At 36.2% G+C, this 12,237-nt stretch overlaps 1 protein-coding gene across 3 annotated transcripts in view; it reads right to left on the bottom strand.

The window, feature by feature from the left end:
* Nucleotides 1-12,237, bottom strand: part of TAF2 (TATA-box binding protein associated factor 2) — a 60,312-nt gene that overhangs the window by 22,002 nt on the left and 26,073 nt on the right. For all 3 annotated transcript variants that reach the window (XM_066176876.1, XM_066176885.1, XM_066176894.1), the window contains 6 exons: nt 11,808-11,873; nt 9,564-9,816; nt 6,087-6,227; nt 4,642-4,752; nt 3,098-3,291; nt 2,440-2,579 (listed from right to left, as the gene is read on the bottom strand). In XM_066176876.1, the coding sequence (XP_066032973.1) occupies nt 2,440-2,579; nt 3,098-3,291; nt 4,642-4,752; nt 6,087-6,227; nt 9,564-9,816; nt 11,808-11,873 (905 nt within the window). The remainder of the gene's footprint in view (nt 1-2,439; nt 2,580-3,097; nt 3,292-4,641; nt 4,753-6,086; nt 6,228-9,563; nt 9,817-11,807; nt 11,874-12,237) is intronic.

Genomic DNA, 12,237 nt, shown 5'->3' with positions numbered 1-12,237 from the left:
TACCACTTCTAAGTATGCAACTGCCTTGTTCTATACAAGTAACTATTAATAGTCATATAGCTCTCACAAGTTAACTTTGAAAAGTTAATAAACTCTGTTCACTTCAAGCCACTTTACATAAACTCTCCAAGCCCCTATATGCTGCCTCAAGCATTTTAAAAAGTTACCAATTCTCAAAAAAACCCCTTGCTATTAATGGCAAAGAAAACAACTTATCAGTTCCATGGAGAAATTATTTCTTTTCAAGTAACTCAAAAAAACATAGTGTAATTCCTATCCTGAAAGTTCCACCCAGAAAACACAGACTTTCCTTTTTATGGAAATTACAAAATCTGTCAGCTTCCTTTACAAGAACTGTTAAAAGCCAGCTTTGGCACAAGCAACAGGCACTGGATAGGGGCTGGTTTGCATCCAGTGTGAACTGGAAACCAAGTAACCAGGAACAATGAGAATCAGATCTCTTGGCAACAGATGGCCAATCATTTCTCCTTCCAAAGCCAGGTTTAGGGCTCTGCAAGACAAGCACTACTAACTTCTCTATAGGTAGAGGAAGAACTCAGCACACTGAGTTTCTGGATCATCCCTCCACCAAAAACCCACCAGTCTTATAGCAGGAGCAGAGGCTCCAGTGTTCAGTGCTGAAGCTTGTATTTGAGAAATGGCTCATGACCAGCTAGATAGTAGGCTGTGTGGTGAATTGTAGTGACTTTATAGAAGATATTTGCATCTGCTACCTCTGCAGCAGAGAAAATGCAGTTGGTAAGGGGCAAGGCAGATAGGTACAGCAGTATTCTAGTCTGTCATTATCAGATCTCACAGTGAGCTCAGTCAAAAACCCTGTTCAGCTCCACCACTGATTTCAAGTAATCTATTACTTTTCACCATTCAAGTTTGAGCTTCCTGTAGGTTTCAAGCAACTTACCCTATTATCTTGCTTACACAGCACCCCGTTTGATCAGCTGTTTTAAAGGTGGACTTCATTACTTTGTAGTGCAAACACTTCCTTATTTGAGCCAGTTATTAACTATAAATACCATCCATAAAAGGTCAAGAATTTCACGAGAAAACATTATTTCTATCAGTTTGTCTTTCCACAGGGCGGGATGAATTAGTGAGGAGACTGTTCTAAAGGGAAAGAGCTGATGAGTAGGCTTTCTATTCTCCAGCAAATATTTCCAGTAACATTCTATGAAGGGTGGAAAAGAGAGAGGTATGCATAGCACTAGCACAGTTCTGAATTCTAGGTGTGTATAACTCACAGGATCAACAAGTGGTCTGTGCCCAGTGGATTAAGGATACACAGTATCTGGTGGATTACAGGAGGCAGCCTGGAGGCTGCTGGGTGCACAGCCTCCCTCAGAGTTATCAGCCGCTTGGAATGACAGCCTAGTTTCAGTCTGTGACTGGATGCCTGAGTTTCACTGAATGCATTCACTCAAAGATTCCAACAGCCTTAAAATCTCCCACTGCTTATCTAGTTTAGGAAGTCTCTGGAGAGAATAACAGGAATAATGTCAAAGTAATACAGGCCTTAAAAAAAAGGAAAAAACAATTATTCATGTATCAAGCAAAGGAAACTCTCCTTTACCCTGAAAACAAAACAAACCCATGAAATCTGAGACAGAATAATCAGAAATCCAGATCCACCTGTCTGCTACAGAGTAAGAACTGAAGGATTGGCCACTTTGAAAGGTATAAACCTCCAAACACAAAAGTATTACAAATCTGCTGAACAAAGAAAGACTAACCAAAATAAATGAAGAGGATAAAATAATACTAAATTAACTTTATGTAATGCAAATCTCTGAAGCTGTAATTTCTAACTGGCATTAGAAATCTGTCAGGATTGAGTATCAACTACAGAGCATTTAAGTAACTGTCCAGGGTTTGTTTTTTTTTTTCTCATGGACCAGCAATAGTCAACTAGGATAAAGGCAATATTAGAAGAACGTGAACATCTCACAGATATAAGCTATGTATAAGGAATGGCAAAACAGTATCAGCCAAAATAGCTCCACAATAATCTAAGTTTACAAAATTCATAACCACAAGATGCATGCAAAAAGCACAACTAAGGTATGAGGAAGAAGGTAAAGCAAAATCAATTACTTTGACTAGTAATTATAGCTGAAATCAACTAAATCAAAGTCACTGAAGTGTTAAAGACAAATCACCAAATCCCCTTACAGCCACTCATTATTTCAAAACATTGGTATCTGATTCAATCCACAAAGCATTGAGAAACAATGGTCAGCACATCTTCAAAACACTTGTACTGGTTGGCACAAAACAATAATAGAAATCTCAGTTTCTTAGTAATACACCTGTCACCATACAAGCTCTCCTGGTGGACACTATTTTAACCTAATATTAATGAGGTAAGCATTACATTTGTATGACAATTGCTACAAAATGTCAAAATACTTGGGAAAAAAGTACCTTTTGTATAATCAACAACAGCCTCCAGTGCTGCTATTCGGACATCGACGAAGTGCCCGTACTCTGCATATGACTTGAAGAGAGCAGGATCACTTGGGACATGACCATTCTTCTGAAGCACTCTAATAGCTTTTAAACAGCTAGAAATGGTAGAAGACGAAAATTTACATGAACTTTATGGAATTCAAATTACTTTCTTCCAAATCAAGTACTACAAATTTTCTGAATTGTTATCCACATTAACATGATTAACATGTTACAATTACTTTCACAGTATTAACATACAGCTCTTATTATCTCTGAATTAGGCAGAAACACAAAATTTTCCACCCTGTCAAACCCACTGCTTGGTTTCAGTAGAGCCATGAAAACTTAGAGAAAACACAGGTCAGATGATGTTGCACGCCCTACAGTTATTGTTACAAGGCAAAACTTTGACAAACGCTCTTCTTAAAGAGGCATGGGATCATCAAGTTATGACTGTTACTGACAAAAATTAATGCTGAGAAGTAAAGCAATCAAGATAAACTTCCATTATCAGCTTTTGAAACTTGAAAGCAATTTGACATTTAAGATTAAGACATACAAGCTAAAATCTCAAAAGATAACTTCAGAAAGGTACATAAACCCCAAGGAAAGTAGTGTCATTGAACCATACCTGACTGTGATAGTATGTCTGTAACTGGGAAGAAGCTTCTCCATATTCAGAAAACGGGTAATTTCCTCAAGAATGAGTCGTACATCAGGATTTAGGTTATCCAAGGTTCGAACCTCATTGTTCACACTGACTGCAGGAGTCACAGAGTTGGCTAGGGCATCAATCAGCTCAGCACGATAGTAGTTGTCTGAAAACTAGATAAAACCAGTATTTAACACAAGAAAATATAACAAGATATATCCTTTCAAAGCTAAGAAATGCTTAAGCCCCGTTACAGAACAGATCATAAAACCAAGTCCATGGGAGAAACTGCATGAGAAAGGGAAACAGGAAAAAAATTGTTCTGAAAATCATACCATTAATCCAGCCAGCTACTTCATGAGCTTCTGACGCAAACTACTAAGCTCACTGCTGCTGAGTGAAGAAAATCTTAATTCTTCAGCCACCCCTAACACCTGGGCTCATAGTTTCATCCCTTCCATTATGCTGTCTTTGGCATTTGTTGGTTGTGTTAGTAAGCAGCACAACATATAAAAATAAAATTTACAAAAAGCAGAAAGAAGTACTGGATTTGAGTATTAGTTATTTTAACCTAAACAAACCAAACATTTGTCAAATCCAGCAGATGTCAAACACATGTAGAAGAGACACATGGAAAGGTGAGACTGAATCACTTCCTCAGTGGTAAGATGTCAGCACGTCACCCCTTCTGTGACTACTCATGCTCGCATTTATGCGTCCAACTCTATACCTCTCCCCATCCATCATCCTTATTCCAGTAACAACCAGCACGACTTGTTGCAGTATGTGTTCTACATACACAAGAAAAAATGAAGTTTAAGAGACATCAGACTGCTTCCACTTCACCCTGGATACCTAATTGGAAAGATGATGCCAAGCTTCTAGCTATAGAGATGTTATTCTGTATCATCTCAGGATCTTAAAAGTCATTTAATCATCTTTCAGAAATGGTCTGTGTGGGAAGGAACTCAGGGTGACAACATTTCCAACTCAAATGGTTCAGTTTAGCGATGGAATAATATAAACCTGTGATTCATCTGTTATTTAACCACATGAAGACAATCCAGTTCTGTGAGCTAGAACTGATACTCAGAACACAGAATTCCAGAGTCCTGTATAATGTTCAGAAAAAGTTTATTTCCTTTCCTTGCTCTTTTTTTGCTTTTTCAAATACTTCTCTCAAGGTGAAATAAACATCAAAAAACCAGTGCTTAACTTCTCATGCTACATTTTCTCCAAATACTTGCACGTTTCCAGTGAAAAAGAGTAAAGCAAGGAAAATATGTGTGCAAATGAAGACAAGCAGGTGCTTAGTAACAACAAGCACACAGAGCTTTGAAACATCCAAGAAGTGCCGTCATACAAATGTCACCCACAGAGCACTCTCTAACATTTACTGCATCAGCTTTTCATCAGCTCTGAGCTAGGGATTTGCAGTAGTGGCATCGAACATCATGCAGTGTACTAACTAAAACTTTTTTCATGAAAAAAAAATCAGAGATTAAAATAAACACAGTCTTTACCTTATTCTTCCTGTTATCGTTGTACTTGATCAAATCCAAAATAAACATTAAAACCTCCTTAGGACAAAGGTTGTGAACATCTCTCAGAAGGGCCATGGCAACAGGCATAGTCTGTGTAATAAAATTAATTAATATCACTCTTTATATTAATGAAATAATAGTTACACCCTGAAAAAAGGACATCCTGAAAATCAGCAATTAACAAATTTACAATAGCAGGTGTCTGAAAAGCTGTATTTACATACTTTTTGAAAGTCAGACCATGTACAATATAATTTTCAGATCAAATAAACTATGCAGTTATTGCTCAGTAACTAGTCACAGTATAGACATTTCAAACAAAAAAGTATATCCAAAAACGGACTCCCAAGTCAAGACACTATTAAAAAGGTATCAAATGAAGAACCATGAGACACAGAAAATGATGACGGAATTTATTTTGAGACAGACACTGAATTTGAGTGTTTTCCTGTGAACACATTGTCTAAGCTTCCACTTTCACTGAGACATACAGACCCACCAGGGACAGCGAAGCCTGAAGAATTATTAGCCAGACAGCTGTTCCTCTAGGTATTTTAGAATGAGCTAAATAGATCACTAGGCTCCACCCAACATAGATTTAAGAATCTTACTCTAGATCTAAAAACTTGGCACACAGGATTAAAAAGGGAGAAAAATGTAAGATTTAAAGGTAAAGAATGAACAATGACAAAAAAAGGAGAAAAATACAAAAAGAAGGTCCAAGAATGACATGAAGGATGAAACAGTTTTGGACAGAGTAAAATAAACCAAAATTTGAGTCTTCTATTAAATCAGTAATATGAAATCTATGAAATAAGAACTCAGTCACCCTGTCAAGTGAATCCTGAGAGAAGAATATGGTAATTAATTTTGCTATCCAATGAACAACCAAAAACTACAGGTAACAGCAAAAAAAGTGCTAACATCAAAATAAACAGTGGCAATATGTGATGTTGACAATAGAAAGAAGAGGGCAAGAAGAATTATGCAATGTCTTGAACTAAAAAGCCCACCAATTTAAGAGTTATAAGATTTTACTTGCAGTATGGTGTAACTGCTATTAAAGAATAAAGGCAGTTGCTGAATTCACCTAAAAGATAGAGTTAATATCTTACTTACAGTCCTACTTAAGAATGAGCTCACAAATACTTGCAAGTAATTATATAATAATATATAATTCCCCATTCTCCTGAAGAAACTGCTAATTTAACTTTAGCTACTAAGAAAAAATAGCTAAGAATTTGGTGATTTTTTAATAAGATGGAACAAACTGAAGCCATATGAGAAAGAATTAGTTACTTTGTTTTTTCCTAAAGAGTAAATCAGGTTTGTGCTATCCACATTCCAGTAATTGTCAATTGTAGGAACATTTTTGTATTTTTGACAATTCCTTTAAAACATTCATTGAGAAAAATAAATTTTACCTTTTGAAGAAAGTAACTCTGAAAGTTCATGAAGTTGTTGGTCTTCACAATGTTTGGACAAGTCTTACAGCAAAACATCCGGGTAAAGAGTGACTTCATGGCTGGTGGTCCTGTCCACGTACTTACCATGGAATTTGCAATCTGAATAAGTAGGGGGGAAGGGAAATCGTATTAACATGACCACTGCAAGTTTAATTTGGCTGTAGAAAAATACACATTTCCCATAATCAAACAGGATAATTGCCAAGGACATTCTCTCCTTTAAATAGATACTTACTTTCATGAGTGTATTATCTTATATTAGCTAAGTTTTCACTGTCATTCCCAATATATCTTCTCTACATTAAAGGTAAGTTTTATGGAAACAGTTCCATTTGGAAGACATCTGCAACTAACTATCCTTCCATGATAAACTTCTGTTCTTCATTATTTTCTCTTTTATATATTTTAGATGAAAATTCTGTGCTTACTAAGCCAAGTTCTCTGACTCTACGGAAGCCAGCGATGGAAGGGGATTTTGCAATACCAACTTCCCAAATTTACCCTGCCAGTAACCTCAGCCTAGACTTTAAAACAGGCCTCAGCCACCCTAAGAATAAAAGACCACCCCTAAAGTTAAGGACAAGGCAGCTCCCTCTAACTTTGTCATTTACTAAAAGACTGTGCATTGAGAACAATTTATTGCTACAGTCTGCTTTGCTGTAAGACAGTTAAGGTTCCACAAAGACAAAACTGCTTTTTGTGCCTTCCCAGCACCCTGGGATTCACACATTTGCTGTATGGAGCACTGAAAGCCTGCAGACATGAACACCTGTGCCTGCTGATGGTTAATCTGCCTGATGTACGTGTGCACACAAACAAATGGGACCAATGCACCCTACAATGTAGCAAGAATTCCCACTGTTACAGACCCACCACAAACTAAGGAAAAATCTCTTCTTACAAAGAAAAACCTGAATTTGATGATTTCCTTCTAGATTATGTAACTTGTTTCAAAGGCTATTACATATGCAGTAAGTGAAGGAAAACAAGAAGCTATCTGAACATGCACAGCAACCCACTTCACTGCTTTTGCGGAAAGGTGGTGCTTTATTACTAAAACCCATTTTTCCACTAAGCCAGGCTTCAAAGGAAAGTCAGAGAGGGAAAATACTGCAATCAATCTTCCCCTTACAATAACTGAAGTGTTTGAACTAAAGATGCAGGTACAACTTTTTCTGAGAGCTACAATAACTCTTCCTGCAGAGGACAATTAATCCCAAAGACTGCTTAGAAACCATGATAAAGAACTTAAAAGTACAAATATGAAATTCATGTAGCAGTGTCCAGTAAAGCTCAATCTCTAAAATATCAAAGTGTACTATGTTTACATGATATTCACTACTGCATTAATATCAGGATGTACATTTTTAAATATTAATTTCTTACTGTAAGCCTTTAATTTCACAAAACCTGTAGATGAACAACTATTTTCAATTAAAATCAATAGCAGTTAAACCATCATCTTTTCAGAATATTTTTGGTCTTACCATGTGTTGTGACTCATTTGAATTTCTCTTTATTGACAGAATCTGATTTTTCTACTTATTCTACTGAGACATTACACATTCTGAACTGTAACTGCACATTCCCCATACAGTAGCACTAATGACCTGTCTTGCATTATTTCTACCTAAAAAAGGAGGAGACACACTCCATTTCTGAATCATTGAATTCAGTACAGCATAAAAACGTAGATTAAGGTGTAACTCTCATGCACATCTATGAAACTCCTCAACATTCGAGAGGGAGAAGTTTGTGATGGTAGTGATCCTATTGCAGAGTTTATAACACATCACCTACACTGCAATGGGTCTGAACAGGGAAATCAGCCTGTGTACCCTGAGGAATTAAGATTGTGACATTATTTTCTCCTTTCTCTGTATCTGTTATTTGTTCTGAAGGACTCAGCACAGTGTGTGTGCACATATGTTCACACATATCTCTTAATTTACTGATGAAGATTTAATTATGTCACCTGGATAATTCACTGCTGAGAGACTGAAGTCCTGTTTAACAATGAAGTATACCAAGAAAGTGTAGCAAACTCAGTTTGATAATTGCATTGTCACATATAATTTCTCTGAATCAACATGAGTACACTGAGAATATGTGACAACAGTAACTACAACCCAGCTAGAAACTGTAAGTCAAAAAGAGAACCCACCTCCAGAATAACCACAAGGGACTTGGCTTTTTTCAGTAAAGAATAAAAATCCTGAATATTTACAACCTGAGAGAATTAAACTCAATGACAATAGGAAGTTATTCTTATTAATATCTACAACTTTGTTCTGCCATGCTCCTTCAACTTGATTTAATGTCACAGCCATACTTTTTGCTTGCCTTATCTTCTTTTCTGCAATTCAACCACCTTATCCATAGACCCAAGATTTTCCATACAATTAAAACTGAACAAAACCAGCAATGATTATCTGCAGCCAAATTGCCTAAAAAGTTCAAATAGAGATAGAAAAAACTATAGCATTTAAATGTTGCAACAACTGCTCTTTTAGTATTTACCTGTGGAATATATACTATTGGATATTAAAAGGGAATCTGTTATGAAAAGCACGTATTTTAAGTCAGATACCAGCAGCACCAATACCAGAACATACACTGACAGTTTCATATTAGTGTTTCATAATATTAAAATAGTTTCCCAAAAACACTTGGACTTTTATTTTCAAAATGTGGCTGAAGGCTTTATTTCTGTACAGGAACTAAATTATTCCCAACAGGTACACAGCAGAAAGCAAGCTATATGTCAGTAATCTGAACTCTACTAATTGTCAGTCACTATGTCTTCTTGTCCATAAAAGTCACCAATAGGCCATTTCAGAAATTCTTCTTCTGTGTTTCCACTCAGTTGCTGTAAAATTAGGGGTTTACTAATTTGCATTGTTAATGCTAATTTCATGTCTAAGAAAAAAAAAACCCCTCCCTTTTCAAGGCAATTATTTGGCTTTTTAGTATCTAATTGTACCCCAACTTGATGTTTATTTTGTGACCCTATTCAATATAGAGCAGCAATCTGAAATCCAATCAGAAAAAGATGAATTTCAGCACTTCAGAGTTTTCAACAGACTGGTCAAGGAACCTCCCAGTAAAATAATAAAAAAAATATACTCTGGTTCTGAAAAAAAAATTTAAACAAAAGTCTTTTATTTCTGCCACTTAATGAAATCTGGAAAAATCCCTTGTGGTTTTCATGTCTGACATCTCAATTTTGACAATTATGAAAGCTTTCTGCAGTCTCCATTTACAGACTAAAATAAAACTTTCCTTTCAAATCACTCATGTTAAAAAAACTTGGCAAACACATTTAAGAAGCTAAATATCAAGCCAGTTTAGGAACTGTGATGAGTTTTGACCCATTTTCAGCCATTTAGAAAGTCTAGTGGATTTCCTCCCTTTCTCCCATCCACACAACCTCACCTTTGCAAGGCAGAAGCAGGCCAGCATTCTCACCCGGTAGAAACATTGTTCCTGTTCCAGGATGTCAGTCAGTGCAAGCCGGGATGCTGGAGTAGGGAACTTTTCCAATGCCAGAATGGCTTCTTCTTGTGCCACCACATCTCTCTCATAGCGCAGCTGATACTGCCACATGAAATCCGACTGTTCAAACTCCACCTTCCTCAGTACCGACATATCGGGATCTATTCTTATCCAGAGCAAGGGGGAATCAGCACTAAGACAGACATCAAAAACATCAAGAGCTTACAAAATTTCAAGACTACAGAAATTCTAAAGATCTTCTAACTTGACAATTATTACCTTGTTACGAGGTATTTCAAAAGTATTTAAATTCAAAGAACCGTAACAAAGTACAGGTTAGAGAGAACTTTTGAAAGTCTCCTGCTCCAATCTCCTGCTTCTAGGATAGAAATTCTATAGCCTCCCAGGGCAATCTGTCCAAACCTCTAATATATCAAAGTGAATATAGGATTTTAGTATTTTTCACCTATAGATCTTTGTTAATGGTAAACTACTGTATGATCTCAGTCTATTTAATTCTGTGCTCAGATACTACAGTTTTCCTAACTGATAAGCACTTTATCACCTTCTAAACACTACAAGGTTAAAACTACAAAGAAAAAAATAATCCAAGAAAGAAAATCTGGTGGTAAATACACTTTTTTTAAATCAATAGATGTGAAACTCCTTTACAACCACTCACATGCTATGATGTTGAAAGCTGACAAAGGTAACCATGAAAATTATGATAAAATCAGGATTAATGTTATCCTACAGATAAAATGACTCTGTTTTATTCCAGTTGTATTCCATTCCATAAAACAAACATTTTATACTTTAGTATTCACACAGCACCGTGACTGCAGAAGTAATTTATGGGAGCAACAAGCATGAATTATGCAATACATTCTCTTACTCATTTTTCCACATAAAAATCACAAAACCAGAACAGCAACATGGCATTAGGAGAAAGTTTGGATGATGAAAAGAGTAGCATAATAAATACGATGGATATTTCTGTATATGTTTGTAGAAAATCTAGAACTACCATCAAGTTAGTAGCTAGAGAAGAAACAACAGTGAAAGAGTATATACACAAGATTTAGAAAACACAATGCGTATTATCATACGCATTATCATCACATCACATACTTGAAGCAGAGGAGTCCAAACTGGACAACAGAATGACCACAGATCAGGTTATCAGATAAAGTGCAAATGTCTTGCATAAAATCCCATCCCACTTCAAAGGTCATTCTAAGATCAATGAAGTCTCAGCTCAGAGTACCACAGCAGGGACCTGAGCATAACTGATCAAAAATACTCACAAATATTTAGGATAATTATCCTTCAATACAATTAAATGATTCATATGTCAGCTGTCATATGGAAATGACAGCGATGACTTGCTCAATGTAAATATGGCTTACAAAATTTTTTCTCATCACGTATTAGATGAGATTAAATTTATGAGAATCTGCAACACTTTTAAGGTGACAAGCAATCTACCCTTCTTCAAAGAGACACCACTGGCTTTCAAGAGCAGATTTTTTACTTCCCTCAGCCAGAAAACATGGTGCTAACACCTCCATTGTTTCTGAGGGCATGACTGGCACCAAGTCAAGGAGGGTATGGCAGGTATTCAGCAACATTTTGCTTCCACAGAGCTTAACAGTTCCAACTAATATTAAAGTCAGTGTGGATTTCAGTGTGAAGCACTTCATCATTATTTTTTAGAGGAATTCTTTTGTAACTACAGATTTCAGGAACTTTTCTGTACTAGTGGCAGTTAAATGGTCTTCATCAAGATCCAACAAAAATTGCTCTCGCTTTGTTTCAAACAAATTCTTGTTTACATTTTAGGTATAAAGTCAGCTGAAAGGTAGCACTGGAAATGTGTTGGAGTCAAGTAACTCATTGTCACCATACCATGCCCAAGATTTTTTATAAAATCTCATTGTATTGGTTAACCAATACTTTTTATACTTCATCACATTTACACTTGGAACACATACATACAATGTAGCATTTCCCGAGCTACAGCAGAGAAGTCTCAGTAAAGACAAAGAAATGTGGGATAGTCTTGAAAGTTGTCAGTCGTATGATAAAGTATAACTTTATTATCCGATCTTTCAAAATAGCATGCTTTTAACAAGGAGAAGATGGCTCAGACTCACACTGAGAAACTCCAACAAGCCAACTTACTCCATAGCAGAAAGGTCCATGTCCACCTCTTCTCCATTCATCAGTGGAATCTTTTTCTTCTTATTTCTATTAAAAAGGAGTAAAAAAAAAAAAAATTACTTAATAGACTGGCAAATATATGTTTATAAATGAAGCTTAAGACTGCAAAAGTACTCTTTGTATTTCACCACACAAAAACATAATGCTCTCTCCAGCAAAAAATATTCACAAATTTGAGCTATGCATCCATTTCGACAATTTTTACTCCCACCATTTTTACAACTACACATAAACATAGAAGTCTGAGAAACAGAATTCAAAGTAATTATTAAAATGCATTAGATGATGGAGAGATTCTACGTGGGAAATATGTCACTTTTCTAGTTCCTTAGGTTGACCTAACAGTCCCAGCACTCTCTTCACTTGAGGCACTCCTCTGGCCTACATTTGT

This window comes from Chamaea fasciata, unplaced genomic scaffold (assembly GCF_029207755.1).
Source record: "Chamaea fasciata isolate MVZ Bird 193981 ecotype frontalis unplaced genomic scaffold, bChaFas1.0.hap1 SCAF_1, whole genome shotgun sequence".
NCBI lineage: Eukaryota > Metazoa > Chordata > Aves > Passeriformes > Sylviidae > Chamaea > Chamaea fasciata.
This window is presented reverse-complemented; position numbering and strand designations above follow the sequence as displayed.